Here is a 13,879-nt window from a genome sequence, read left to right on the forward strand (position 1 = left end):
GTGTTTGTGTCACGTCAAAATCCCGGCAGGCAAGCGCCAAGCAACCATGTCGACAGCCGACACACATACGTTTGCCCCCTACCGTCCACAAAACCACCATCTGCGTACAGACAGATCCGGCCCCCAGTACTAGTCCGAGACTTACATCGCACGCACAGGCACACAACATTCGGCGCCTCCAAAACTCGTGCATCCCTCCACAGCTGTCTTCTTGCATGCTCTCGCTTTCTTTCTCCAATCCCTGCCCCTTACATCTGTACAATAATCGAGCGGTTGCCACTTCACCGCTTTCGTCACGAGCTTTACACCACTACGAAACCGGCCTTACGGCCAGGTAGCCCCAATTCCCAGACTGCTCACGATCCATGACTACCATAAGGAGGCCGGTAATTCCCAGACTGCTCATGATCCATGACTACCATAAGGAGCCACTACCTAAAGCCATGCCTGCAGTCCCCGACCAGCCGTGCACTCCTGCCCTGCCGTTGCAAAGTGTTCGCCATCTTCTGGTGTCTGGGAATTAGATGCACCCTGCGGGACTTCACCAACCTGCCTTGACACTGTCCCATCGCCCTCCCTTCATACCCTGCTGCGGCCTCCAGCACATCCTTGCGCTCATCACTGCGTGAGCAGCGCCTCCGCCGCGCGCCGGCCGCTCTTGATGGCTCCGTCCAGTGTGGCGCTGTCGCGGTGGTCGCCGCACACGAACACGCCGCCGCCCAGAGCCACCGGCCGGAAGAAGTCCGTGGGCGGCGCCTGCAGCAGGAGGCAGCGTCAAGGTCAGCGTGCGCGTGCGTGTGAGGGTGCAGGAAGGGTTGAACACCGGGTGGGGTAGACAGGTGGGGTAGATCTGGGGTAGACGGGTGGGGTAGACCTGGGGGAGACTACCGACAGCACTGCACCGCTGAGTCACGCACAGCCTGCTTATCTATTTTAGTTGCATTTACAGCCGTGTGCTTGCACCGGCGAGCCTACCCTGTCAGGCTGTCCCCCTCCCCGGCCTTACGCCCTGCAAAGAGCCAAATAGGCCACCCAGGGAGGGCCTCAGCCCAGGAAATCCGGAGCCGGCCAGCCCCCGCACTCACCTGGTTCGGCTGCGCGAAGGGGATGCGGTAGGTGCGCAAGTGCGACCAGGAGTCAACCTCCTTGGCTCCAAACCAGGTGGACAGCTGCTTGCGCACCTCGGCCTCCAGCGCGGCGTCGCTCAGGTTGTCAAAGGTGCCCACCGTGGACACGGATACCAGCGTCTGCTCATCGGGCATGGTGAATGGATTGAAACATGAAGGTTGTGGTTGGGACAGCGGGTGATTGGACCACAATGTGGTGTAGCCATGTGACGAAAGCTGACTGGTTGCTAAAGGCACCAGGTCCGACAGCTGTGGCAGATAAAAAGGTGCGCGCAGGGCTGTCCGCACCACAGGCCCCTCACCTGGCCTGCGGGTGCGTACGAGGGTGCGACGGTGGAGGGAAAGCAGCAGTTGTTGACGATGCCGGCGTCCTCGCCGTTCAGGTACAGGATGTTCTCGGGCGAGGGCGGCTTGGGCGCGCGGAAGTACAGGTTGCAGGTGCCCACACCCGGGTCCGCCTTGCTGGGGGCGGCCTGGGCGGCGAAGGGTGGCGGACAAGGTGCCCACTTCAGATCGTGGCAGGCACATGTATTCGTGATGTGCGGCCAGGTCAAAGAACTGCAGTACGGTAGTCTCACAACGCCGGCCTGGGCCGATCTGTCAGGCAACGCCGGCTCATACCTTGATGGCGTCGCCCAAGAGCCGCTTGGCCTCGGGGCCCTCCACCGCCACCACCACACCTCGGCGCGCCTTGAGCTGCCGCCCGCCCGCCAACGTCACCGACTTGCCGCTCACCGACTCCACCTTGGTGTCTGTGTGGGTCGGGCATTGTGCAATATGCCCAGATGTTAGGCTCCAAGGCGGCCGGCGCTGAAGCACATGATCCACTTGTGCTCACCCCCCCCCCCCACACACACACACATACCTCCCACATGACTACCGGGATTGACGCGATAACGCGACGCTCAGCATGGGTAGATAACCGTAAGTGACTCCGTCCGTCTGGGCGGACTTTCGTCTTGTTGTGCTTCTTACATTTCCCACAATTCCCTGCCCGCACGAGCAAACGCCCGACCTGCGCCGCACCTACACGTTTCCGCGCACTCCCCCTCTGCATCCCGCCGCCCCACCCTCCGTCATAACTTCAGTGCTGGACTCACTCAGGTTGACGGCGTCCGCGGGCAGCTTGGCCGCCAGCTGGTCCGCCACGGCGCCGATGCCGGCGGCGGGCAGGCAGTTGGATCCGGTGGCCAGCATGCGCATCACGAACTCGAACAGGCGGGAGCTGGTGCGAAGCTGGCGGTCGAAGAAGATGCCGCCCAGGAAGGGGCGGAAGAAGCGCTTCGTGATGACGTCAGAGAAGCCCTCGGCCTGTCGGGTGGGGGCGGGAGTGATGTGTTGGTGGTCGTGTTGCTTTGCGGGTGTTGGGGTCGGGTGGCAAGGCTACGTGCCCAACGGTCCGTGCTGTCGACTTGTGATACAGCCGGTGCTATGCACCACACTTTGCACTGAGTAAGTGCCAACGTTGGATTTGAAAGGGGTTTGCGTAAGGCCCAGCTGCTCACCTTGAGGCGCTCCGCAATGGTTGTCTCTGGGCGTGCCAGGATGTCATCAATGGTGCCCAACAGGCTCTTCAGCCTGTCGGTATCGGCGCATGTGTACCGTGATTATGAATGGGACATGACAAGAAGGGACAGTCCGAACAACAAAGATGCAGGTGGTTATGGCAGCAACCCGCACCGCCTGCAGCTCCAGGCTCCGTAGCTGACCGACAGGGCTGCCTCGCATGCAGCGTTATACACATTTTCGTGCTTGCCCTGCCACGTCGCCCACGTGCCACTCCCATCTCCCCTTGCCACTCACATTCCCGATCCTTCCCCTCTTCTCCCGTCTCCCTACGCCCCCTCCCTCGCATTTGCGGCTGCAGCTTCCCCGTGCAGCGCTTCTGTTTCCTTTTGGGATTGTATCAGAGTTAACCCCCTCCCTCTTCCCCCCTTCTCCCAGCAGCCTCACCTGAACACGCCCACATTGATCTTATCCGCCACGCTGCCCACCGGATTGGGCAGGGAGGCCAGTCCGTCCACGAAATGCCGCAGCGGGTCGGCCACGCGATGGAAGCCGCCGTCGGTCCACACCAATGCACCGGCGTAGAAGGACTGCAGCTGCAGAGCGTCATAGTCCAGCGCGGCCTGGGCCTCCGGGTAACCTGTGTGGTGTGTGGGAGGCGAGTGGTGGTGGGTGTGGGGTGCGAGAGGGAGGCGGCAAGGTGAGGGGGCTTCACGCGCGGACCTGGCACAGCCTCGCAGAGCCCAGCAGTATTCCCACCATCGGGCAGTCCTACCTGTCAGGAAGATCTGGAACCCGCGGTCCAACAGGAACCCGTCCACCTTATCCGTACGCACACGGCCGCCCACTCCGTCGCTGGCCTCTAGCACCACCGGCTTCGCGCCGGCAGCGGCCAGCTTCGCCGCCGCAGTGAGGCCGGCCACACCGGCGCCGACCACGATAACATCGGCCTCGCCGTCAGCGGGCAGCGCACGAGCGACGGCCGCGCCCGCGGCGCGGCGGGCGCTGGCCGGGTGCTGCCAAAGGCGAGGGGCAACGCGAGGTGCCGGCAGGCGCGACGACGCGCGCAGCGACCCGCGCTGCGTTGAAGCGAGGGCCATCTGCAAAAACGACAGGCGCACCCGGGAGGAAGATGGCGTGGGTCGCAAGCGCGGTGCAAGCGAGTGGTTAAGACAACGATTGGCCCCCCAAAACCGCGTGTGTGGCAGTAACGACGGCGTAAACAGGTTATTATTGCTGCCCGTAACGAATGAGGCTAGTAACAGGCTACAAAAACGAGCGTCGCGAGCCACGAACCGTAAAGCGAATCGTGAGCGCGAAGCCTCCGTGACAGTCGCGATGACTCCAAATCACAAACCGGAACAAATATGTATTGTGTTGTCAACGAACTCCCCTATCTGGGCACTCCGCATGTCCGATTGGTCCAATCAGGGATCGGGGCGAAAATGAAGCCGTGTGCCCTTATTAAGTGAAATGAATTGCTTCCGGAGCCAGATAACGTCGCCTCCCTTCTCGCCGTCACGATTAACCCTCACCCCTCCCCCAGGACTCCCCAGACAGCGCCGCATGCCAACCGGTGTAGGATCCGCTCATCCGCCTGTCCCAGATGACACCGCCACCTTAATTACACATGACGCACCTAGAGCTGCCCCTTTCTGTCCTCCGGATGTGCTTCTACGTACCAGCCTCCCAGCATGAACACAAGCATGAACAGCATGAACGGCACGCCTACTGAGGAGGAGCAACAAAGCCTGTTTCTTAGCCTTCGTCGTTCCAACATTTTGTTTGCGGTTGAGGAGCGAGCTGCAGCAAGGCTACAACTCACAACTGCCCTGGCTACCATGCAGGCCCTGCACCGCACGTTGTTTTCCACGGCCTCCTCCCCTCGCCCAGGCAACACCCTAACTCGACACCGGCCGGCCTCAACTTGCGCGCCGGCGCCACTTCTTAGGCGGCGCCGCGTTCTCCTCCTCCAGTGGCCTTGCTCGCCCTCTCCGCTACGCACATGCACGCCGCAACTGCTGGGCCCAGGGCCGCTGCTGCCAGGCCCTGTGCCGCTGCTGGAGCAGCATTGCACCCGCCAGGTCCATTGAGATGTCCGCCGCCCAGACCACACGCGTCGTGCCATGCTCCAGGTGCTCCTGGCTCCGCCCCGGCCCCAGCAGAAGGCCCTGCTCGCGGCGCTTGGCGCGCTCATCGCGCACCAGCTGCATCAGGTCCTCCCACGCGGGCTGCGCTGCCGGCGGGACGGCGGCTGCTGACAGCTCGCTGTCCGACAGGATGGCAGCAGTCAGACGACAGACGCGGCTGCACAGCCGCTGCCGTGGCAGCTGCTGGGGCAGCTGACGGCGCTCAATCACATCGTCCACCTTGATGCGGCACCACCAGCGCAGCCAGTTGCACCCAGGGTCGCGTTTTAGTGATTCGCGAGGTTCTGGTCCCAGCTGCTTCGCCACCTCACTGACCAGGAGTCCAAGGCCACTGACACCGACAGTGCCCGCGGCGAGACGCAGGCGGCGGCACTCCGCGCAGTGCGGCTTCTGCTGCACCTGCGCCAGACGGCCCTGCGCTGCCGCCACGTCCGCCGCTGCTGCCTGAACCTCGCGCTGTCAGCCTAGCACGGCCAGCATCTTCGTAGCCTCCAGCTGATCCCACGACTGATCAGCCAGTATCTGCACCTCCCGCATGAGCCTCAGGTCGGAAGCCGCGGGCTGCACTGTGGCACGCGTGCCCGCCAGCAGGAACTGCGGCTGCCGCAGCCCCTCCTCCTCTGCCTGCCGCCGGGCGTCGGCGTGCATATGCAGCAGGAGGCAGCGCGTGAACGTGCTATCGCGCAAACTCCCGTTCCAGGAAGTCGACAGCGTGAAAGCACGACGCCAGTTGGCGCCGCGCGAGGATGCGCTCTGGGGCGTTTTCCACGGCGTCCGGCGCCGACATGAGCTCCGCCTGCGGCTTGCCAGCGGCGCAGTTCCAAATTACCTTGATGGTGGCTGCGGCAGGGGGGTCACACAAGAAGCGAAGACGAATCGTCGGTCGAATAATACAACCTTGGCCCTTCTGCGAGTTCGCTCGTGATAGCGGAAGCGATGGCGAGCAACCGCGCCTTAACCACCACACCGGACACGCAAAGCCCGGCATACGCGCACACACCGAATCAGCAGCTGTCGCGAACGCCGCCAGCTGTTGTCACGACTGCTGCCAGCTGTTGACATGCGCTACCGCCTAAGTTTGCTCGACGTGACCGCACCCGAAACACAGGTTAGAGTCTGGGCTACGGGGCCGGCGCTTTCTCGTCTTTTTCCGATTCAGGTCAATGGAACAACATATAACGGGTGCTGATATATAATTATGGCTGTGGCTGTGGAAGAAATGCTCCAGCTTGGGACTGTCGGGGGTTCCCGCCGGGATGGGGCCGGCGGGTGGGGATGCCCGCTGTTGGCTTCCTTCGCACAGCGAACATAGAGCGGCAGACCATATATAACATTACACTGTCACCATTCACGCTGAATACAACTGCATACAAGCGACTCTGTGGTCCTGTCCGAAACCCTATCATTCATCAAACCCTATCAAACTACTGGGGGAAAGCAAAAAACACAATAAAATGGGCACAAATTATTTGCTGCCGCTTGCCGCGTATTTTCTAGCCTGCTGCGTCGCAGCGCAGCCTTCGCTGGACTTCACCTCAATTCTGGCGGACGCGCGTGGTGGTCTGGAGGATGTGAGGCGGTGGCGGCGTGATCTGCACATGATGCCGGAGGTGCGAGGCTGTCACATGGGCGGGGAGGCCGTCGAGCACCGACATGAAGTTAATCGGTCTCGGCGTGCGTACCGACGCCTCATTCATTTTGGCGCCCCCAACCGTGCAGCTCTCTTTCCAAGAGCACAACACATCCGCCTACATTCGGGCTCAGCTGGACGCCCTGGGCATACCGTACACCTACCCGCTGGGCGTGACTGGCATCCGGGCGGTGCTAAGCGGTGAGGCGGGCCCATCGTGCTTGTTAGGCAGCACGCGGAGAACGGATTTGCGGGTGGAGCGGGCATGGAGTCGGAGGGCAGGGGACGACGGGGCCGGAGGCTTAGAATACCGTTGTCGCACAACTACAATACGGCCATGACGCCAACGGGCCATGGGCTTGGCCCGCCAAGCTACTAGAACGGCTTGGCGCAGTGTGCGCGCGCGCATACTCCCGCTGTGTTTCCTCTGGTGAGCTTTAACTCCGTTTCTCCCAGGCGCCGGAGGCGACGCGGGGCCCACTGTCGCCCTGCGTGCCGACATTGACGGACTGCCCATCACTGAGGAGCACGCCGACCTGCCGTACACGTCACGTACCCCGGGGCGCATGCATGCCTGCGGCCACGACTCCCACGCGGCCATGCTGCTGGGGGCCGCCAAGTGAGCTCTCTGCTGGGTTCGTGTCGTGTTCGAGCGTGTATGCGGAGGGTATGTGCGTGTAAGCAGCCTGTCGCAGCCCTGCGCAGATACCCGCGCCACGGTGCGCTGGCGTTCGGGCACGAGCTCTTGGCGTCGCCTGCATTTCCACCAGCTGCCGCCCACTCTCACTGTCTCACAGGCTGCTCAAGGCGCGTGAGTCGCAGCTGCCGGGCCGGGTGGTGCTGCTGTTCCAGCCGGCGGAGGAGGGCTTGGGCGGCGCGCGGGCGCTCATACGTGACGGCGCCGTGGCAGACGTGGAGGCCATACACGGACTGCATGTGTTGCCCGACCTGCCCAGCGGTGCGGTGCGGCGCAATGCGGTGCGGTCTGGGAAAGCGCTAGGGAGGACTTTGGGGAGTATGAGAGACGTTGGACTACGGGCGTCAACAGGCTACATTCTCCTCGCCAGTGCCGTATCGGAAGAAATGGCGCGTTGAGATTTCACATAAATGCATCCTTTCTTGTCCAGCCCATCCGTGCTACAGTTGCTGCCCAGAATTGTCCTATCCGCTGGTGTTCCAACAGATTTGCCATGTCATTATTTCACGCATGCACACAGGCATCATCGGCACGCGGCCCGGCACCATCATGGCCGCCTCCGACCGCTTCGAGTTTGTGGTGCGGGGGCTGGGCGGACACGGCGCACTGCCGCACACCACCCGGGACCCGGTGGTGGCGGCGGCGGCGGTGGTGACGGCGCTGCAGACGCTGGTGTCACGCGAGACGTCGCCCGTTGACGCGGCGGTTGTGACCGTGTCCAGGTGCGTATGGGTTTGTGTTGGTGGGGACGGGGTGAACTTCATTTTTGTGGTGGCTACACACAGAGGTTACGCGGCTGAACTTCATTTTTGTGCCGGCTACACACAGAGGTTACGCGGCTTGAGAACTTGAGCACAGAGCACGGCGAAGAGGGTGCCGCAGCCTTCACGCCCGCTACTCCATCATCCCATGTCACTCCGGGGCGTGCAGGTTCAACACGGGTCCGGGCGCCGCCAACGTCATCCCGGAGTCCGTCGAGCTGCAGGGCACTGTGCGCGCCCTCACGCAAGCCACCTTCGAGCGCCTGCACCGCCGCCTGGAGGAGGTGGCGGCGGGCGTGGCGGCGGCGTACGGCTGCAGCGTTACCAATGTGTCGTGGAGCGAAGTGCCGTACCCACCGACTGTGGTGAGTGTAATGCCAGCGAATCTTTATAAGACCCGTCGCGCCGGCAATCCGTTCTGATGACACTGCGAACACGGGGCTTGCGAATGTGGGTGCCTGTAAAGCACCGTGTTTACCTGTCCCTGCCGCATGGCTATGCCACTCTTGCCTGTACACAACACTGCTACCGTCACCTCAAAACAGAACGAGGCCCGCATGGTGGAGCTGGTGCTGGACGTGGCAGCAGAGCTGTTGGGCTCGGAGGCGGAGGCGGAGGTGACGGCGGCGGGTGGGACAGCGACAGGAGCAGGTGGTGGCGGTGACAGCACGCAGCGGGTGCGGGTAATTGAGCCCCTGCTGGCCGCGGAGGACTTCTCCTTTTACGGCGGCGTAGTGCCACAGGTGGGCTGTGTCTGAGGGCCTGCGGCTTAGTGCTTGACACGGATCATGAAGTAAGGGGACTGACATACGTCCTTCTTGCCACCACCGCCGCTTGAGCCCGTTACCGCGCGCTCCGCCCGACTCGCAGGCCGCGTTCACCTTCCTGGGCATTGGCGATCCGGCCAAAGGCACAAACGCCGGCCTGCACACGCCGCGCTTCCAGGTGCGCGAAGTGATGCACACTGCTTGCCCAGCAGCCATACGCAGCTGCCCCTGTCCATTCAAGCGATTTGGCGCTGCTGTGGAAGCCATCCGGCCCGTGACACACGAGCCCGCACTGCCGTAATCATTACGACGTGCATGGCGTGTGTCGCTGTGTGCGGTATCGCCTCTGCGCATGTGCAGGTGGACGAGGAGCAGATGCCGCTGGGTGCGGCGCTGCACGCGGCGGTGGCGGTGCGCTGGCTGCAGGACCGGGCGGCAGCCGCGGCGCAGGTGGAAGCCGAGGTTCGCAAGAAGGCGGCGAAGGCAACAGGGTCAGCAGGGCATGAGGACTTGTAACGGCTTGCGGGGCACGCCTGCAGGTCAGGCCTGCAGGAGGAGGCAAAGCGGCAGTGGCATTGTTGCAGCTCAGTTGCAGTTGTCATCGTATGCGTGACAGGCGTCAGCGTTCGGAGCGTTCGGACGGGCGCTGTCGTGTGTGGAGTTGTGTAATGTGGAATGAGAGCGGGCGTTATAAGGGCCCTGCTTCGCGGCCTGTGAGCGGCAGCCGGTACGGGCCTGGGCAGTGGCTCCGTAAGACATAGGTTCTGATGGCGCCGGTTGTTATTGTTTTGGAATGGGCTGGTAAGTAATGAGGCAGAGCTGTATCCCCGAGTGTTTCGCGCTGACTCAGCCTTGGCTGCGGAGTGCTGGGCAAAGCATGTGGTACAGTTCTTACAGAGCTTGGGCGTACAGGCGCCTGAGGGCACGCCCTTTTACGGAGCAATGATTATGCTAGGCTGCAAGTGCCGCAAAGTTGCACTTCAGGAGAGTAAAAGCAAAAGCTGGAGGCGATGTGGGAGGCAGCCGCCGCAGAAGCTGACCCGCGCACCGAGGGTAGCTTTGCCAAGCCGGTTCGATACTGTCCCTGGATACACGAAGGCAAGGCATTTCCTGTACATGGCATTGCGTACATACGTGAGGACCTGCATATCTACATATCTTGTCTAGAGGGGCTATATGTTCCAATTATAGCTATATCAGCGCATGGTCACTAGATGTTCGTGCACTGTCCCTATGGACAACTATTTGTGCATAGGGAGAGCATACTCCCACGTACCACTGAGAGTAACATGCGTATCCATCGCCCCCCGGCTTGCAAGCATACCGGTACCTGTACTGTAAGTGTAACTGGTTGTAATGTTACAAGTCAGACAAGATGTTGTAGCTGGCCTTGGGACCCTACGGGGCACGTCCGCGTGAAGCTCCACAATGATATCCGCCAGTATCCGCCACGTATCCGCACACACGCACCGGCAACGTACTTGGATCGGCCATCCACGGCAGTGTACGGCGCTTCACAGCTTCACTACCTCACACGCCCACTTATTTAAGCAGTTGGCAAAAATTACAGCCTTTCGGATGTGGCATGATGTCACGGCGCCACGCTGCTTCACCGCAGCTGCAACCGCCTGACCCTCCCCTGCGCCTGACCGCCCCACCACGCCACGCACACAGATAGTCATCTGACTAGGATTGCTAGGTATAAATCAGCCTAAGACAGATGCGCCCGGCAGCAGCCAGCACTGCACGCCACAAGCGCTGGCCCCGCTACGTCCTCCCCGTCAGTCCGCCGGCATCGAGCTCAATCCGTGAACACAAAAGCATGCAAGCACAACAAACAAAGCACCACCCGCAACATCATCAACCCTGCACTAGCAAATAAAACAGCGAAAGCTGCTCCTCAAACTTCTTCCGCCCCGCCTTTGTGAACGCCCTGTCCGCGCACCAGCCCAACAGCGATTCCCACTCTGCCGCCGCCGTCTCGTACTCGCCCCGCACCAATAACAGCTCCTCCTCACTCACCTCCTCCCCACCCGCCGCTCCTGCCCTTGCCCCTGACCCCAATGCTGCTGCTGACCCAGATGCAGACCCAGACACTGGGCTTGATGCTCGGGATGAAGATGAGAAGGTTGACGAGGCGTACAGCAACGCCCCCGCTGACAACGAAGGCGAGCGCCGCCCGCCGGCCCGTCGCAGCTCCAGCGCCGCCCGCCGCAGGAAGTCCTCGTCGCTGCCCTCCACCAACCATCTCAGGTCCAGCACCGCCCCCTGGCCCACGTCACCGCCCTCATCCCCATCCTCCTCATCCGCTTCCCCCCATCTCCCACTTTGCCCCGCCTCGTCAGCCGCTGCCGCCGAGCCCTCCTGCACAGCTGCCGGCGCCGGCGGCGTCGCCAGGCGTGCCGCCAGGCCGCGTGTCGCCACAAACATGAGCCGGGGCCCGGAGGTCTTGGCCAGGCTGGCCAGCAGGTAGGGCGGGTATGCGAGCAGGTCAGCCTCTCCGCCGTTCGCGGCCTCGGTCAGGAAGGTCCAGCGGCTCTCCAGCTGCTCCGGCGCCAGGGACAGGATCTCGGGGGCGCCGCGCAGCAGCGCCGCCAGCGACTGCAGTGGGTGGGCGGCGGCGTGGGAGGGCAGCAATACGCATGAGTTGACAGGGCATGGCATGTACGTGTGTGCACATGTGTGTGCATGTGTGTTAAGAAGCACAAGGAAAGAATTGCGCAAACACATTGTATGCGATGCAGCAAAACTATGGTGTACGGATGTTTACCTGGAGTTACCTCGCATACCTGCTGCTGTGAGCCGCCCGGAAGGGCATGTGTGTGCGTGTGCGTGCGTGCATGCGTGCGTCTATGCGTGTGTGTGTGTGTTCTGTGTGTGCGTGTACATTTAAGGCGTGGTGAGGAAAGCGGCCGCATTGGCCTGGAGCCGGCGGCAGTCGCACCCTGGACTTGGCCTCCCTCTCCATTCCCTCACACCTGCTGGTCCAGCCCCATGGCTCCCTGCAAGAGCCTCAGGTTGGGCACCAGGCGGCTCTCGGGGGGGTATTTGAGCGCCTCGGGCACTCGCCGCAGCAGCGCCGCCGCCGCCTGCGGCCCGCCCTCCACCACCGCCTCCAGCGCCGCCAACTTGGGCGCCACCGCGGTGGGCCAGTTCGCCAGGCCGTGCACCCTGTGTCCGGAGTGTACGAGGTGTGGGGTGGGCTGTCAGAAAACGGTAGGGAGGCACGTTTGTTAGAGGGAGGATCAGGGGAGGGTGCATACGGTAATCTTCAAAACGCCAAGCGGGTTTGCTGTGCCAATGTCGAACTACCGTACTGCCGTGAACAATGGTCGCGCTGTGCTCATCCCATGCCCACCCGCCCCGCCCCGCCGCGCCACTCACCAGCCGTACCAGTCCTCATGCAGCACGCCACGCAACAGGCCCGGCGCCTCGGGGCCGAGGCCGCGCAGGAAGGCCAGCCGGGGGGCCAGCTCGGTGGCAACGGGGGCTGCCAGCAGTGCCGGGTACTGGCACGCCACCTGACCCAGCAGCTCGGGTGCGATGCCAGCCTCGCTAGCCAGGAAGTCGGCGGCCGCCTGACGAGGTGGTGGCGATGCATGTGTGTGTGCGAGGCGGGATAAGGGTATTCGGACAGGGACGATACAGGGCTGCCAGCGACGCAGCAGGTGCATCACATGCAACCGCGTGTAGCCCCGCTGCTGCCTGGTTGTGATTCTTCCGCCCAAACCCTCGTGCAGCCCCAATGCGTGCCGCCGGGGCCTCACCCCTGCCACGCCAGTAGCAGTCACAACACGCAACACGCAACCGGAATAGCCTCAGTCCCGGCCGCGCACCTCGAAGTCGACCTGCTCCGACAGCAGCGCCCGCCACTTGAATATGGGGCCAACAATTTGGTCGTTGGGCACACCCAGCCGCTTCAGGAACAGGAACACCTGGAGGCGGAGGGATAGTATGGGCGCCGTCGCTCTATCGGTGCAAGACTGACTGGGGCTGGGGAAAGCGCAAGTAGCCCGTACACAATGACGTGACGGGTGAGCATGGGGACTGCGGGTGTGCGTGTGAGCGGCAGTCGTTACATCAGTCGTTTTGACCCAGGGCCAAAACCCACAAGTTGTCAGTACAAGGCTCGGCTAGCTACCGAGTCCGGCCCGCTGAATCCGCTACCGCCGCACCTGGCCCGCCCGGAAGACGGACGAGTTGGCCAACACGTCCGGCGAATTCAACAGCAGCCTGTTGTACACGCACACGCGTGACACATGTGCGTACGGTATTACGCATATGAAGGCCGGCATGTGCTTGTGAATGTACAAGCACCGTTTCAAGCGCTCTGCCTGGCCAGGCATGTCGCACCAAGCCGTGGATCCGCCCGCTTCGCCCCCGCGCATGCCGGCCCCCTCCACACGCCGTTACGCCGCCAAATGCTCGGCAGACAGCAGGTCCTGCGCCACCCTTCCCAACCGCCTCCGCGCCACCCCGCACTCACTCCTGCACGGCCAGTCGCTGGAAGCCGAAGGAGCCCAGGAAGTCCACCCACGTGGCCACGGGGGCGGTGAGGATGGCGGGGTAGCGCTCCAGCAGCCCGCCCAGGGAGCGCCGCGGCACAGCATCGCGCAGCGCCTCCAGCGCGGCACACATCTGGAGGAAGAAGTGTGTTTGTGTGTGGGGGGTGGGGGGTGGGCGTGCGGTGCAACTTGCGGTACGGCTGAACGGCACACACCCCGCCTTCAGAGAGGCGCCTAGCAGACGTCGAGATGCCCCGTCCCAACCCTGCACACCCCTGCCCTAGCTCACAGCTACCTGAGCATGGTCTGCGCCCTGCAGTGCAGGACTGCCGAGCACCAGCACCGGGCTGGCGTTCACCTCAGACAGCTGCGACTCCAGCGTGGTGGTGGTCGCTGTCGCCGAGTGGTTCGATGATGATTCTGGATAAGAGCAGCTAGCACGCGCTCGCCGCAGCGCCACCGCGCTGGGCACCGCACGAAGCGTGCCATGAAGCGAACCTGGTGCGCGTTGTGGCGCCAAACAACGTTGTCCTACAAGCGCTCTCATTGTTTCATACAGGTGACTTGAATGCGACCGGTGAACTCGGTAGAGCGACCAAGTCGTATGCACGGCATGCCGACCTGCATCACTCCGCCTCAATCTCAAATACTGTCTGGTTTTAAAGCATAGTGAGTTTTTTGATGCGCATGCATTATACTTGTATATACAGTACATATAATGATATCATGCTGTTGT

General features: G+C 62.6%; 4 protein-coding genes across 4 annotated transcripts; 1 reads left to right on the plus strand and 3 right to left on the minus strand.

Moving 5' to 3' along the window:
- Window positions 1–4,036, minus strand: CHLRE_12g560900v5 (uncharacterized protein). Its single transcript, XM_043069172.1, has 9 exons — window positions 3,930–4,036; window positions 3,409–3,733; window positions 3,081–3,273; window positions 2,633–2,705; window positions 2,228–2,438; window positions 1,749–1,879; window positions 1,430–1,600; window positions 1,086–1,247; window positions 1–756 (listed from the first exon to the last, which is right to left on the minus strand). The coding sequence occupies exons 2-9, from the start codon at window positions 3,731–3,733 to the stop codon at window positions 619–621; spliced, it is 1,404 nt and encodes a 467-aa protein (XP_042918832.1). The 5' UTR covers window positions 3,930–4,036; the 3' UTR covers window positions 1–618.
- A 48-nt stretch (window positions 4,037–4,084) lies between these two features.
- On the minus strand, window positions 4,085–5,966 carry CHLRE_12g560902v5 (uncharacterized protein). Its single transcript, XM_001703093.2, has 2 exons — window positions 5,784–5,966; window positions 4,085–5,623 (listed from the first exon to the last, which is right to left on the minus strand). Exon 2 carries the CDS (start codon window positions 5,429–5,431, stop codon window positions 5,243–5,245), a length of 189 nt encoding a protein of 62 aa, XP_001703145.2. The 5' UTR covers window positions 5,432–5,623; window positions 5,784–5,966; the 3' UTR covers window positions 4,085–5,242.
- A 140-nt stretch (window positions 5,967–6,106) lies between these two features.
- CHLRE_12g560800v5 (uncharacterized protein) lies at window positions 6,107–10,007 on the plus strand. The gene is made up of 9 exons (XM_043069171.1): window positions 6,107–6,393; window positions 6,503–6,614; window positions 6,870–7,032; window positions 7,211–7,371; window positions 7,631–7,832; window positions 8,041–8,236; window positions 8,417–8,614; window positions 8,742–8,816; window positions 8,999–10,007. The coding sequence occupies exons 1-9, from the start codon at window positions 6,238–6,240 to the stop codon at window positions 9,152–9,154; spliced, it is 1,419 nt and encodes a 472-aa protein (XP_042918833.1). The 5' UTR covers window positions 6,107–6,237; the 3' UTR covers window positions 9,155–10,007.
- Window positions 10,008–10,010: 3 nt separating this feature from the next.
- CHLRE_12g560750v5 (uncharacterized protein) lies at window positions 10,011–13,776 on the minus strand. The gene is made up of 7 exons (XM_001703094.2): window positions 13,439–13,776; window positions 13,125–13,276; window positions 12,814–12,871; window positions 12,475–12,573; window positions 12,023–12,216; window positions 11,617–11,809; window positions 10,011–11,239 (listed from the first exon to the last, which is right to left on the minus strand). The coding sequence occupies exons 1-7, from the start codon at window positions 13,688–13,690 to the stop codon at window positions 10,499–10,501; spliced, it is 1,689 nt and encodes a 562-aa protein (XP_001703146.1). The 5' UTR covers window positions 13,691–13,776; the 3' UTR covers window positions 10,011–10,498.
- Between the last annotated feature and the right edge of the window lie 103 nt (window positions 13,777–13,879).

This window comes from Chlamydomonas reinhardtii, chromosome 12 (genome assembly GCF_000002595.2).
Source record: "Chlamydomonas reinhardtii strain CC-503 cw92 mt+ chromosome 12, whole genome shotgun sequence".
Taxonomy (NCBI): domain Eukaryota; kingdom Viridiplantae; phylum Chlorophyta; class Chlorophyceae; order Chlamydomonadales; family Chlamydomonadaceae; genus Chlamydomonas; species Chlamydomonas reinhardtii.

Bases quoted from the DNA above. Each gene is read 5' to 3' on its own strand.
- CHLRE_12g560900v5 (XM_043069172.1), bottom strand. From the start codon at position 3,733: ATGGCCCTCGCTTCAACGCAGCGCGGGTCGCTGCGCGCGTCGTCGCGC. The intron at 1,880-2,227 runs GTGAGTCCAGCA...CGACCCACACAG, and splicing joins CGCGGACGCCGTCAACCTGA to ACACCAAGGTGGAGTCGGTG. The intron at 757-1,085 runs GTGAGTGCGGGG...CTCCTGCTGCAG, and splicing joins CCTTCGCGCAGCCGAACCAG to GCGCCGCCCACGGACTTCTT.
- CHLRE_12g560902v5 (XM_001703093.2), bottom strand. From the start codon at position 5,431: ATGCACGCCGACGCCCGGCGGCAGGCAGAGGAGGAGGGGCTGCGGCAG.
- CHLRE_12g560800v5 (XM_043069171.1), top strand. From the start codon at position 6,238: ATGGGCACAAATTATTTGCTGCCGCTTGCCGCGTATTTTCTAGCCTGC. The intron at 6,615-6,869 runs GTGAGGCGGGCC...CGTTTCTCCCAG, and splicing joins CATCCGGGCGGTGCTAAGCG to GCGCCGGAGGCGACGCGGGG. The intron at 8,615-8,741 runs GTGGGCTGTGTC...CCCGACTCGCAG, and splicing joins ACGGCGGCGTAGTGCCACAG to GCCGCGTTCACCTTCCTGGG.
- CHLRE_12g560750v5 (XM_001703094.2), bottom strand. From the start codon at position 13,690: ATGAGAGCGCTTGTAGGACAACGTTGTTTGGCGCCACAACGCGCACCA. The intron at 12,872-13,124 runs GTGAGTGCGGGG...CGTGTACAACAG, and splicing joins CAGCGACTGGCCGTGCAGGA to GCTGCTGTTGAATTCGCCGG. The intron at 12,574-12,813 runs GTGCGGCGGTAG...CTCCGCCTCCAG, and splicing joins CCGTCTTCCGGGCGGGCCAG to GTGTTCCTGTTCCTGAAGCG.